The sequence below is a fragment of the Petromyzon marinus genome, chromosome 55 (genome assembly GCF_048934315.1).
Source record: "Petromyzon marinus isolate PM22_M1 ecotype Great Lakes invasive population chromosome 55, UKy_Petmar_22M1.pri1.0, whole genome shotgun sequence".
NCBI lineage: Eukaryota > Metazoa > Chordata > Hyperoartia > Petromyzontiformes > Petromyzontidae > Petromyzon > Petromyzon marinus.
The window spans coordinates 6409188-6424323 of NC_133721.1; the positions used below are offsets into that span (position 1 = coordinate 6409188).

The 15136-nt window shown below is 45.5% G+C and overlaps 1 protein-coding gene across 9 annotated transcripts in view; it reads right to left on the bottom strand.

Annotated features, from left to right (window-relative positions):
- Positions 1-14140, bottom strand: part of YEATS2 (YEATS domain containing 2) — a 66497-nt gene extending 52357 nt beyond the window's left edge. For 6 of the 9 annotated variants that reach the window (XM_032975168.2, XM_032975167.2, XM_032975165.2 and 3 more), the window contains exons 1-9: positions 13834-14140; positions 11329-11439; positions 10316-10413; positions 9608-9700; positions 6520-6777; positions 6082-6200; positions 4725-4886; positions 3492-3603; positions 1854-1898 (exon numbers count right to left, since the gene is read on the bottom strand). In XM_032975168.2, coding sequence (XP_032831059.2) covers positions 1854-1898; positions 3492-3603; positions 4725-4886; positions 6082-6200; positions 6520-6777; positions 9608-9700; positions 10316-10413; positions 11329-11428 — 987 coding nt within the window. In that variant the 5' untranslated portion in view covers positions 11429-11439; positions 13834-14140. The other 3 variants (XM_032975164.2, XM_032975161.2, XM_032975160.2) reach the window with 3 other exon arrangements.
- Between the last annotated feature and the right edge of the window lie 996 nt (positions 14141-15136).

Here is a 15136-nt window from a genome sequence, read left to right on the forward strand (position 1 = left end):
AACAAATAATCAACATTTTCTTGCTGTGGTTTTCACACCTGATGATGATTGCTTGTGTTGCAATCGAAACGTCGTGAGAATTTTATTGTTTTAGTTGTATTACTTTATCATTTCCCTTCTACGTGGTGACTTTACCGAAAGAACCAAGAATATGAATTCCTGCAGTCACGAAAGCTTTAAATCAAAATTTGCGAGACAATCCTTAGAATGCCTTGAGACTCCGTGTGTGTTTTAATAGATGTGCTATGACTTGACTTGCTACTTGTTTTTAATTCGGTTTGCTTGAAGATCGCAGCAAGTAGATACCTGAAGACTGCCCTGTGGCTTGTTCTTTCAAATCAACATGCCATCCTTCAATGCGTCTGGTCACATTTTTAGCAAAGCACACACTGCACATCACGCATAAGCACACATAATACTGTCATCTCTCAAGGCAAATTTATCTGCAGACAAAACAAACCCATTATATAAAACCTGTCAGAGTTAAGTGTCCGCTGTTATTGTTAGGATTACCAAATGCCATTTTAATCACTGTGAGGCATTAATAATTATCACGTGAAGGGCAGTTGGGGGGCATACAGCTTTGCTGCAAAGTGGATATAACAAGACTGCAGCATCTACGGTCATGGATATATGGATATGTGTTGTGTCATGCAGTACGGCACTCCTCTGACATGCAACCAACTCGCCCTCCCACTGAAATAGAGCAACACAATCCACTGTCCAGTGTTTTACGCGGAATTACATTTCTTTATTATTTTTAAAAGCGTGCAAACTTGTCTTCTTTGGTTCTTTCGGTAAAGTCACGTAGAATGAGAATAAAATAATAAATTGATAAAATAAAATAACACAATAATATTCTCACGACGTTTCGGCCACAACACAAGCGGCCTTCATCAGGTGAAGGGAGCGAGACAGTCTCGCTCCCTTCACCTTATGAAGGCCGCTTGTGTTGTGGCCGAAACGTCGTGAGAATATTATTGTGTTATTTTATTTTATCAATTTATTATTTTATTCTCATTCTACGTGACTTTACCGAAAGAACCAAAGAAGATGAATCATTGCAGTCACGAAAGCTTTAAATCGAAATTCGTGCAAACTTGCTTTGTGAAATGGATCAGAAGCATGGGACATTTAAAAAGAAAGTGGGACAAAACTGAAAAGGATGCAAAACTTTGGGGATAAATGCATGCTTGGTGTTACATGGAGGGATAGAAAGAGGAACACGTATATATTTAGGAGATTACATAAATCCACGAGACCATTCAGAAAAGTAAGTGGGCTTGGGCAGGACATGTCAGGGCTAGGAGGAATGATGGCTTGTGGTTGGATTAATGACAGTAACAGTCAAGGAGCGGGTAACAACAACTTCAACCGTGGCGATGGAGCAATGAATTCAGCACGTGAGCAGGTGCTGGGTAGATTTCTGAATTAGAGGACAGAGCTGGCGGTGGCTAGGCAAGGCTTTCATCCAGCAGGGGCATTATTGTTATAGTGGCAGCATTTAGGACATGGTGCAGTGGTTCACACATCACACTAGAAGCCCAGCAACCTGAGTTTGATTCCTGGCTATGGCAAAATGTCAGTGGTGAGCGATATGAATCGATATATGAATCGGTCCGGGGTCACCCATTCACCAACCTTTACTGAACAGTGTGGTGGAATATGGTCAAATTACCCCCATGACCATCACGGTGTAGGCCTTCATCAAGTAGTAAATTGACAAAGGGTTATAAAAAGAATAATATTAAATTTGTATCTTTTATTCACATTACACATGCAATGAGAATTACGTAAAGGAAACGTGGCTTCTGCCACAAACGAGCGATGCAAACAGAACGTTATGTACTCACAGTTTCAGCCCCGAGGGTCTGCAGTCCTGTGTAGGTGCGATCCAACTGCAAACGCAATGTACAAACCCACGTAAATTACACAGCAACGCGCCATTGTTATAAAACAACCACGTAAAGAAACGTTGGGAATCTGCCGCCGCGGTTTGATGAACAGCGCCAATGCAGAGGTCTCCGGTTGAATCTCTCGGCGAGGCAGCTAAAACAATGGGAACGTTTCTTAAATTCCCCATCGCCGCCTCGATCCACGCAGCGGTACAAATGGGTATCTCGCAGTTATGCGATTGGAAGGTTGTGTGCGGTGGGGTAAAATGAGAGTACTTCCACCTCTTTCAGGAAATTTGAGGCATCTTGGCCAGTGTGTAAGAATTGGTAAAATGCACTCTAGAAAGACTCTCTAGAGATCCCCCTAGTGGAGGGCCTCGTGGGAGCATTGGTGTAGAGCAAGCAGTTGCAGGGCTGCACCTTAACCCATTATCTTTAAAGTTACATCACCTACCGTTTTAACTAAACTATTTTTTATTTTATGCTAAACTTTTTATTTTAAGGGCCACTGAGCTATCCAATAAGTCTCCGGATTGCGGAAGTCGCAACTTACGGAAATCCGACTTCATGGAAATGCTCCCATAAATCACGTGAATAATTTGAATATGCCGAAACTTTGCGTTTGTTACGTAAGCGCAAATACAGTAAAACCTTGGATTGCGAGCATAATTCGTTCCGGAAACGTGTTTGTAATCCAAAGCACTCGTATATCAGTTGTGATCACGTGACACTCGGCAGACAAAGCGTATACGTACACTACTCGTATTGCAAGACCTTGCTCGTTTATCAAATTAATATTTATTTAACATTTTTGCTCGTCTTGCAAAACACTCGCAGACCAAGTTACTCGCAATCCAAGGTTTTACTGTAGTGCGGCGCGGTGAGGTCTGTGGATGAATACCACGGAGCGAGGTGTAAGCCCCACCTTACGCCTTGCTCCGCCAAAACGCCGCCTTCACTGAGCCCAAGCTTCACTAGGATGAAGGTAAATGGATTTTGTTTGTAACGTAATTATTGTTTTTTTTTTCTGGATACAGTATATGTTCCATCAGTTTAATTATGGGTAGTGTGAGAGTAGATATTCGATGAATGAAAGAATGATATGAAGGTGCACAGCGTATGTTCAGTGATACGATGCAGGTGTCGACAGAAAATGAACAGCGCAATACGGTACCGAGAGCAAACGGTCGAGGAGGCACAACTATTTATGGGATTTTATCGTTGATTTTGGGGGTAAATTGTTCATTTTCCGAAATACTGAAAATTCGGGTTAAGTATCATTCTCGGGAACCTAACCTTTCCGTAACCCGGGGACTGCCTGCATAGCTATTTTTCAGAAGCGATCTGGCCACAAAATTATATCTCAACTAAGTGGATTATCACGTGGACATTTATAGCAGCCAAACACTCTAAAAGGCATGTTTCTAGATGTGGACGGGAAAAACCAGAGGACTCGAAGAAAAATCCACACAACCAGGGGGAGAAGATGCAAACTCCAAACATACAGACGTCAGGGTCGGGATCGAACCCACGAACTGCTGTATACCGGGCGAGGTAGTTAATATCTCGCCTTACCATCGGGTCCCATGGCTGTACCTTCAGCTGGTGGATGATGTCGACACGCTTGTTGCGCAGGTCCTTGAAGTGGAGTTGAACTCGCACGGGAAACTCGCCCCAGCCGCGTCGCGTCAGGTGAAACGGGGGCTCGCTGCAACGCAAGTGTTCGGCGTCGGTAAGCGCGCAACGTGCGACAGGCGATGACCAACCCCGATGGAGGAAACATCGTGGATTAGTGACGCAACGTAAAAGTTACAAAACGGAGCGGAAGATGGCGGCCTTCATGCGGCCCACTCTGTTAGGTGATAAATCACGATGAATGCCACCAACGCGGCGACCGAACAGCGATCATCAATCTCCCTGGTCTCCAGAGCAACAAGACAAGCCACGCCAACGGCCCTCTCCAGGGCCAAAAAACGTGCTGGGGAGCATGGGCTCCGGTGCCACGGATGTCAACGATGGCCCTGGTGTACTCTGTAGCCGAATACTGTGTGTAGTTGCAAAACAAGTAAGATCGTTTCAGCAGAGTTGAAGAATCTTCACGACTGACAAGAGATAAAATATTGGCATTCAAAATGTATTGCTACAGAAGCATCTAGACTGGTCCCCAAGAATGACCAACGTAGAAGAAAAAGGCTACGCACGGAAGAAGACCTGATGATGTAGGCAGTGATGAGGAAGAAACTGGCACTATTTGGACACATAAGTAGGATAGACAACAGGAAAATGTAAAGTGTGTTGTTTGGAAAAATGGAAAGAACCGGAAAGGGAGGAAGATCTAACAGTGACCGGCTTGACGACGACATAAGAGATTGGTGACAGAAAGATGCAGCACTACTTGAGCATATTACCACAAGACAGAGGAAATTGGAAACAAATGACAAAATGTGCAGTGGACACCTACAGGCTATCTGCCCATGGAGCGTGATGATGATGACGATGACCAGGCTTGATTTCATACGGCCTGCAGCTACGTGAGAGCTTTACCGATGCCTCAAACCGTCACTTATAAGCATCGGAGCAGCGGTCGCCATGTATTGGCGGGGTAACATTTTCAACCCGTCAACACCGTTTCTACTTGCGCAAACGCAGCCACTTCTGTCGCTGCAAGAGCCTTTCGTGTTAACGACACAAGCGACTGAGATCCGTGACAATGTGCGGCCCGCCAAAGCTATTTGGAAGCCAGCCCTCGTTAAGGAACTGTTCCCCATGCCTGATTTCAAGCACGATGGCAAGGTTTCATTGAGAGAGCCGTTTTTAATCATTTCGTACCTGACTTCCACCAGGTCGTTGGGCTTGTAGCTCGGGTGCAGGAAGAACCAGACCTTCTTGACGAAGTGGTCGATGCGTGGCTCCCGTCGCGACCCACGCACATAAATCATCCACTTGTGTGTCGACTGGTCGTTCTCTTCGCGCTTCTCCGGCGCGATGTACCTGCGCGGGAGAGAGTGGAATTGCCAGATATCCTTCAGCTCTTGACACGCCAGTGCAATGAACGCACCCGAAATCCATTTTTAGGTTTCTGTAACTTTAGTTTCCTCAGAATGGTTTTTAAAAGTAAAATACTCGGAGACATAACGATAACATTATTTTATTGTATTTAATGTAAATTTATGTTTGTGCACCGTTTTCAATTTCTTCTGTTACGTGGTTGTTTTGGCTCTAATTTGTATTTCGCGATTTTTGTTCTTATTTCTAATCGCTTCATTGTTGTACTTGTTGCCTTGTTTTTTTCTGGGATAATGTATGTGTAGTGAGTCCAACTGAGTCACAGACGCCGTCTTGGGAGCAACACTATTTATTTCACCAACTCAACCAACATAACGCAACCTTGTGTGATGAACGCCCATCTAACCACGCTACGGCAGAACTAGACACGGTTCGCTATCCCGGTCCGGACCACGAGCTGGGTCCCGGACCGCGTGGCTAGAGGCTTCTTCAACCTGACGTGGATCTTCTTCACCAGCAACCCGAAGAACCCCGAGCCCCTCACGGGGCCCCCGTTATATCGGCCTGGGGTGCGGCTGGCTCTGCCCCTCGCCCCACCCACCTTCTAGATCTCTCTCGAGCTCTTTCCCGAAGGCTCCCGAGAGCTCCTTTATACCACGTGACCGCCCAGCGGCCCCCGTGCACCAGTGGCCCCCCTACAATATCATCCGGTCACGTGTCGGCAGGTCAACCAGCGTATCATGCCCCAACATAACCCTGGCTGGCTGACGTCCCCTCTCGCTCCCTCACCGGGAGCCCGCACGGCACACTGTACGTGGTGCCTCCGTGCTGACCAGCGCTCACCCAAGCCCCGCTAGGGCTGGTGCTATGCCCAGTAACCGGGCTGCACATCATGACAACACATTATCTGCCGTGGCCTCGCAAGCCCGGCAACACACAGTGACATTTACTACATATGTATGTATGCTGCACTTTTTTCCCACCGTACGTAGCTAACCATGCTAATCGGAGGTGTGGGAAAAGGACAACAAACTAAAAACAAATTACTTTTCAATCTAGATAAATAAAAAGTGCATTACTCCAGTGACTTCCTAATAAGAAAGAGCATTCCAGACGACGGCAAAAGTGCATCTGAAAGTGCGCGATGCAAACGGGACCACGCGCAAAACTAGTGACTTACTTTGAAACATTTCCAACGACGATCGTTTTCTTGAAATACAGACGGGATGGATCATCCCCTAATTGGAGGTAGGTCCTTCTCTTTTCCACCTCTGCAACACTTGGAACTCCAAACGTGTCCTGTATAGCCGAACACAATCGAGAATTTAACGCGAAAGGCAACCACAGTGAAAAGCAGGTGTGAATGTTAGGTTTCAATGCTATTTTTCATTGCTATTAAAATGTAAAATGGTCATTTTAGCCAGGCAACTTTATGTGGTGGGAGGCATGTGATTATCTATATCCATTAATCAATACAATGCTAGATGGTTGCTTCCCGCTACCACTCGGTCATGTCATCATAGACCTCTCTTGCTACACAACTGACCAAAGTTGATGTGTGCCCTCGTGAGCCTAAAGAACAAACAAAGCACATTCAAAACGAGTAACAAAGCGACACCTTGGGAGTGTTCCTGCAGGGGCGTCTCTCCTCCCTGGCCAAGTCTGGATCCTCTTCTGTTGCCCGCTCCCTCTCATCCCGGCACCCATCGCGCTCGTCACTCGGCTGGAAAATCGACTCCGTCTCCGATTGGCCCTGAGACGAACAGTCCGACCTCTGGTTGGCAGGCGAGGACGACCTGGAGGGAGGGTCCATGAACTTGCGGATGGCCGGGTGGTTGAACGCCGTCGATTCCACGGACTTTTTGCGCTCGCCACCCTGGAGAGGGCCGAATACAACAACGGTAATTTACAGTGTGGACTTGCATACAGTGAGGAAAAAAGCATTTGATCCCCGGCCGATTTTGTACGTTTGTACCACTGACAAAGAAATGATCAGTCCATCATTTTAATGGTAGGTTTATTTGAACAGTGAGAGACAGAATAACAATAACAAAAAATCCAGAAAAACGCATGTCAAAAATGTTATAAATTGATTGGCATTTTAATGAGGGAAATAAGTATTTGACCCCCTCTCAATCAGAAAGATTTCTGGCTCCCAGGTGTCTTTTATGCAAGTAACGAGCTGAGATTAGGAGCACACTCTTAACGGGAGTGCTCCTAATCTCAGCTTGTTACCTGTATAAAAGACACCTGTCCACAGAAGCAATCAATCAGATTCCAAACTCTCCACCATGGCCAAGACCAAAGAGCTTTCCAAGGATGTCAGGGACAAGATTGTAGACCTACACAAAAGGCTGGAATGGGCTACAAGACCATTGCCAAGCAGCTTGGTGAGAAGATGACAACAGTTGGTACGATTATTCGCAAATGGAAGAAACACAAAAGAACTGTCAATCTCCCTCGGGCCTGGGGCTCCATGCATCTCACCTCGTGGAGTTGCAATGATCATGAGAACGGTGAGGAATCAGCCCGGACCTACACGGGAGGATCTTGTCAATGATCTCAAGGCAGCTGGGACCAAAGTCACCAAGAAAACAATTGGTAACACACTACGCCGTGAAGGACTGAAATCCTGCAGCGCCCGCAAGGTCCCCCTGCTCAAGAAAGCACATACACATGCCTGTCTGAAGTTTGCCAATGAACATCTGAATGATTCAGAAGACAACTGGGTGAAAGTGTTGTGGTCAGATGAGACCAAAACGGAGCTCTTTGGCATCAACTCAACTCGCCGTGTTTGGAGGAGGAGGAATGCTGCCTATGACCCCAAGAACACCATCCCCACCATCAAACATGGAGGTGGAAACATTATGCTTTGGGGGTGTTTTTCTGCTAAGGGGACAGGACAACTTCACCGCATCAAAGGGACGATGGACGGGGCCATGTACCATCAAATCTTGGGTGAGAACCTCCTTCATTCAGCCAGGGCATTGAAAATGGGTCGTGGATGGGTATTCCAGCATGACAATGATCCAAAACACACGGCCAAGGCAACAAAGAAGTGGCTCAAGAAGAAGCACATTAAGGTCCTGGAGTGGCCTAGCCAGTCTCCAGACCTTAATCCGATAGAAAATCTGTGGAGGGAGCTGAAGGTTCGAGTTGCCAAACGTCAGCCTCGAAACCTTAATGACTTGGAGAAGATCTGCAAAGAGGAGTGGGACAAAATCCCTCCTGAGATGTGTGCAAACCTGGTGGCCAACTACCAGAAACGTCTGACCTCTGTGATTGCCAACAAGGTTTTTGCCACCAAGTACTAAGTCACGTTTTTTGCAGAGGGGTCAAAAACTTATTTCCCTCATTAAAATGCAAATTAATTTATAACATTTTTGACATGCGTTTTTCTGGATTTTTTTGTTGTTATTCTGTCTCTCACTGTTCAAATAAACCTACCATTAAAATTATAGACTGATCATTTCTTTGTCAGTGGGCAAACGTACAAAATCAGCAGGGGATCAAATACTTTTTTCCCTCACTGTAGCATCTAAAGACAGGTACATCTCGAGGTGAAGCAGAAAGACAAAGATCCCCTGTAGTCTTAACAGACTGTTGGGGCAAAGTGCTGTTAGCGAGCACCTATGAAGGCCAGCATGGCACACGAGGGGGTGGGTGGCCCGAACCACGTCAGGCCGCTTTTGTTTCCCTAGTGGCGACATTTACATATTGCACCAGGTACTCATGTGAGGCCGAGTCGACCTAGGGGAGGCCCAGGATCGGTTTAGATAATCGCCACTCGTGTTGGTCGTGAGTGGGAATCGAACTCGAGTCTCCGGGTTTGTAGCGCAGTGCGCTAACAGCTGTGCCACCAATCAGTGTGACATGTGCATTGGGCACACAGACAGTAATCATCATCATCAATGATTAATCCACTGCAGAATGAACGAGTTCCCACGCCACCGCCATGTCTTATGGTTTCTGCAATGTAACAATTCACCTAGCACCTGCACAGGAGCTGATTTCATCGCCGCATGATGGATGTGCCGGATGCGTTCTACTCCTTGGCCGCTATTCTGTCACTATTCTTGACCATTAGTCATCATCTCCTTCTTGGAATATGTCCTGCCAAAGCCAATTAAAATCAGTGACGTACCTGTAAATGGATCACCCTCCCTTTACAAATGTCACCAATGCGGCGCCTACGAGTGCACGCGCTAAAGCTCACACAAACGAACGCGGTGTGTAACTAAGCCACACCTTAGGAGTAATTTGTGTTTAGTTTGTTACGTTGCAATTAGTTTATTACGTTGCAATTATGGCGTTATTTTTTGATTTGGAAAACGTTTTTTTGGTTTGGACATGTTTGTTTTGTTGTAGTACGGAGTTAGACTGATGGCCTTAATCTAAGTTTTCTTGTGGTTGTTCTTGTTATACTTGCATCCCACTGGGATTTTTTGCACACAGCGTTGGTGTACGGTGCTTTTTTCAGGAATATTTTGCTGGTTTTTTTCATGGATTTTCTGTTTGCACAGTCACATAGTCACTTTAAGATGTTTTTCTTGTTCGTGTTTTTGTTTTTTGTATGTTGTGGTTGCACCCGATTCAAGAGCCGAATGGCTCACAGGGCTATGCCAAAATAAATAAACTGAAACTGTGTAACGTCAAACGCCTTTGAGGAACCGAGAAAAATAATAGAAAAAACTAACAGTTCTGACCTCTGAAACTCTGGGCTGTGCAGCTGACGCATAGTAGCTCGCCACGATGCAGGCGCGAAGCTTGTCCATCATTCTCCGCGCTTCGGCCAGCCGCTGCATCAGCACGGGGTGGGCAGCAGGATGTGGTGGGAGAATGCACAATGACATTGAGCCTATGGTGGAACTGAAAGTCTATTTATATATGTGTGTGTAAAGGTATCTATTAATTATTTCCCACTAAGGCTGCCAGGCATGGTGCAGGCCACCCACCGCTTCATGTGCCATGCCGGCCTTAATAGGTGCTTGCTAACAGCACTTTCCGCAAGTCTGTCAAAAGCTTTACGGGGGGGGGGGGGTCCATTCATTCCATTCAATTACTTCTTTCCCACTAAAAAACCAAGATGCCGTTGGGGCAATAACGAACCAGCCCAGGGTGGCTGAGGAGGCGCGAGGTTCTTTTTTTCTGCAAGAACGCGAGTCGTGCCACTCATGTCACACGCAATTGACGTGTAACGTCAGCATCAAATGTTCAAGTGTAAAGTGTAATGACTGATGCAACATAGGCCCCTGACCCTGTTTGGTCATAAGCCAGATTCCGGTGCCTTGTGAGGTCAGCGTATCACGGTTTGGTCCTGGTTTGGCTTGGCAAATATCCAATACAGCACAACCACTAAAAAGACACGCAGTGCTCATAAAATCGAATGGGTTGTCAGTCACAGGTTCACATACCAAGTCTATTATCTCAATCTCATGCTCCTTATTCTTCACCTCCTGGGCAAACTGTTCGCGGATGATGGCTTCAATGCGCTGGACAGTGGCGTCACGTGCTGCAGAGGCACGGAACAAGACCATTCATGCACACAGCCCCAGCACACATTACAGAATTAAGACTACATTTCCAGAAACTCAGTGGGACGTGACGATACAATTGTTTACTTGGGTCGACAGCGATAAGTAATGCGAACACATTATAGAAATGCACGAATGCACCGAGAGGAAATATGAAATGTCTTTCTCGAAAACAGCCCCACGATGTCTTTCCCCCATCGTCCTTCACCCGCACTTCCGATTGGCATGGTTGGCTACATATGGTGCAACATACATAACATTGACAGCAAGGCAAAACCAAAACTACAATTAAACGTATGGGTTAGTAACCCAGAAGAACTCCGTTGACTCATTATGCTGCACAACTTCCTAATTTTCAATTTGTGTGCATTCATAAACTCTGCTGCTACATGGCCAATGAGGCAATGAACATATTCAGTGGAATGTATGATAGACAATGCCAAATATAAGTTTTGGGCCGATAGTCTGCTGATGAAATGTGGGCAATACATTTTTAAGTCAGGCGTCTCACCAGTACCAATGTCATCAACATCGTCAGCACTCTTTTTCTGGAGAAAGGCCCCAATCACATTCGCACCACTTCCACAGGTTCTGCTTTAAAGCTACATTACTTTTGTGATAGCATGATTATTGTGCAGTGCAGCACATTACATAAATGACCGTCACATATCCACCCTGACCAATTAACTGCCACACCCAGTGCAGTATATATGCACGGTGTAACTGTAATTTCCTACAGATGATCATAAATCCAACCTCTTCACACATCTGCTTATACCTCAGTTCTCAACGAGTCAGATATGCAAGTTTGTACTGCACCGTATTTACATGCAGCATTTGAAATGAGCCCTGGGTTTGGCAGATGGAACGATGGATACGTGAGGCAATCATACCCGACTGCTCCATGACACGCTGTCGTTTATTCTGAACAACCGTGGACACATCTTCATAGTCGGGGTCCTTCCCCTCAAATGACCTCTTCACACCAGACATATCAGCTTCTCCTGTAGCAAAGGGGGTGTGTAAAGGTTAGCACAATGGACTTGCAAATCAGAGGTAGTCGGTTTGATCTCCCGACAAGGAGATTAAACAAGACACTTATTTCATCCATGCGGCCTATACTGTATCTACCCAGCAGTGTAAATGGCTACACCACAGTTGACCAATCAGAAGGTAATGTGTGGTGTGGTAAAGTGTGGGTACTCCCCCATATCTTCAGAGGCATGTGGCCAGCGTTGAGGATGAGGCCAAATATTCAATTGAGGGGATCTATTGAGCTCCTAATCTAGTGGAGCCCATTCTACCAGCAGTGTCATGAACAAGTATAGGCAGGGCTGAACCTTTACATACCAAAAGACGAATTAGCATTAATAGATACAAATATAACTGAACAAAGCAAACAACATTACTGGCGAGTTTACAGCAGTATCCACACAAGTGCTGTTTGCATGACGGTGTTTTCAAATTATTACGAAGCATAAAAACAAGCAAACACAACCTCACTGGGAAATATTTGAAGATTTTACCCAAGTTGCTAAATAGTACAGCAGTTCAGAAAAATGCCAATCTGCGAATGACGAGAAAAGACACCAGAATGGAAAAACTTGCGCAAGATGTAAAACCGAGTTCAGGATGTGCTTATTGTATCGTGTTACTCTACACACTGGTTTACGGTAAATCTATTCTTATAATCGTGCACACTGGTGACCATTCTGTCAACCGGTATTTACTTGTGCAGAACACATTTTCAAGTGGTGCGATACTTTTCGTGATAGAATGCATCAAGGAAACAGGCCCCGCATTGTAATCTAGGTGCGTTAAGAAGACGACACGTTCCACCAAGTCGACTCCTTTACACATCCTCATTTTCAATGTGTGTGCAATCAATCATTCCCTACACCGCCCTCGCAAAACAGTTCCATCCCAAGGAATAACCCGGTTCAATATTTGAATGAAAGAATTAGAATTAACTCTCGGCTGCTATATCGACGATGCCAGTGCGGCAGGGAACACGTGAAGTGCGAATGCATCACAGACTATTAAAGCAGGCCAATGGAGCCACCATCTCCTCCATGAATGGGAAAATTCGAGACAAACCGAATTGTTTGAAACTAAACTAAAACCGTAAAAGCTGTTTCATAATTTTTACCAGGTAAGGCACGCTGAGCTACGTAGCTCTTAATTTTTAGAAGTAAACCTGACAACGAATGATGGTCTTCTTTGGTTCTTTCGGTAAAGTCACGTAGAATGAGAATAAAATAATAAATTGATAAAATAAAATAACACGATAAAATTCTCACGACCTTTCGGCCACAACACAAGCGGCCTTCATCAGGTGAAGGGACGAGACTTTACCGAAAGAACCAAAGAAGATGAATCCTTGCAGTCACGAAAGCTTTAAATCGAAACGAATGATAGCTCAACAACAACGTTGGCTTCATCATGTGGCAATGTATAGCGGCCGAATGCTCCAGACGCATGCTCATTCTAAATATGGAGGAAACAAAAACCTGAGGACCCTCGGATAAATCCACGCGACCACGGGTAAGAAGCACATGCAAACTCCAAATACTGTAAACAACGGGATCGAGATGGAACCCACTTCCTCTTGTATATCAGGCGACGTGGTTTAAATGTCGCCACTGTGGCCCCCTACAGGAGGAGTACCATTGTGGCCATGCAACACAAACTATGGACCATATTCGCAACCCATAGACGCAAAGAGATACGTACATAGAGAGGCTCGTCGAGATACACAAGAGGTATATTAAAGCCAAGCCACGGTGCGACTGTGGCCACGCAACCAAAACGGAACTGCATTGCAAATCGTTGCAGTCTCCGCCTCTTCAACGGAGGAATGTCAAAAGGACCATCTCGTGGGCCAGCAGACCTCAACATTCGGCACGTAGCTCCTGAACGTATTACAACCACATGCAGGACGAGAATTACCAAAGTGACAACTTTTGAGTTTTAATTTTTAATTACCATTCCCGAGCAGAACAAAACCCAACCCTCGCTGATCCTACTACCGACAACGCTGACATAGCAATAACCGTAACAAAAACAACTGTATGAAACGGTGCCTTTTGCTTGGACCCATGAGCAATCGCCCCCAATATCGTTCCGCACGTGAATTTCAACACAAAAAAACACACTCACCTGCCCAACCACTCACTCCACTGTCATCCCTCTAACGCGACCAACACTCCCCCCCCATGTGCCAACATTTTAAATATCCCTCGACACCACCGAGCTTGCACAACGGCCATGGCACAAGGCAGCGACGCTGCTAAAACAACCACAAATTAAAGAAAGCCCCCCCCCAAAAAAAAAATTTCCATGCCGCACATCAAGGCCCTACCATTAAAGGCACCACGCCACTTTCCTAGATTCCCTACCGGGCGCGGCGCACCTCGGCCCGGCGAGGCACCACCCCACCCCGCCCCTCCCCCCCCACCCAAGCCACCGGCGATCTCCTCCGTATCTCCTCTTCCCGGCCTCTCTTCCACTCCAGGCTCTCCCCCCCCCCGCGACAGAATCAACGACTTGCGCAATTCGCCTTTTTGTTCGCGTCGTCAGAGGAGCTTGAGCAACGGATATTTAAGAATGTGTAACAAAGTGGTCTGCAGGGCGGAATGTGCATAGGCGTCGACTGCCTTTTGTACGCGGCCGCGGCCCTTTAAGTCCACGTGGGGGCTTGAAGGGTTTGAAGCCTGAGAAACGCAACCAATGCAATTGCGGATAACAGGAAGATAGATAGATAGATATTTTTTTGTGTGTTTATAAGTCTGAATGATTCTTAGAACTACTATTCGGGAGATAAGAGGATAATTCCGATTATCCGCGTTCATATTGTCCCGCGCCTTCCGATCAACAGAACTTATTCAACACACGTTATTTATGTAGTTTATTGTAAAAAAAAAAATTCGGTCACAGTCCCTATGATCATTGCATTTATGGCTTTGTTTTGGTGATTTCGAAAACGTTTTTTTTGTTTGGCCATGTTTTTGTTTATTGTAGTACGGAGTTAGACTGATGGCCTTAATCTTAGTTGCCTTGTGCTTGTTGTTGTTGTTTGACTTGCTTCCCACTGGGATTTTTGCACAGCGTTGGTGTACGGTGCTATTTCAGGAATATTTTGATGTTTTTTTCCTGGATTTTCTGTTTGCACAATGTTGTATATGAGCCTTTTCCAAAATTGATATTAACAATAATATTTGCCATTATATATATCATATTTTTTTTTAACAAACGAAACAAAATAATTAATAAAACCCGTAAGCCAGGCACACAAAAAACCAGGTGTCGGCCATAAACAGGCTATTAATAAATAAAGAAATAATAAAACTCTCGAGGCGAGGATGTTAGCAGCTATCTGCGAAGATCTCCAGATGAACAAGAGTTTGATGTGCCCTAAGGGAGGTCAAGCAGAGGGAAGCCCTCCCGCAAGCCAGAAATGAGGACGCCCACGGGTTAAACTATTTTTTTAAACAACGGTTCAAATTTAAAATGCAATAACAAGAATGAGCTAAAGTTAGCGGTCATCGCGCTCACTCCAATCAAGACCAGGCCACCAGATACATCAGTGAATTATTATCCAATAATTAATTCGCTATCAAATGATTTTCACCTTTAATACTTTTACTGTTAAAACAAAGCTTGGAGACAAAATACCGAGTCACATCAAAGGTTATCGAGAAG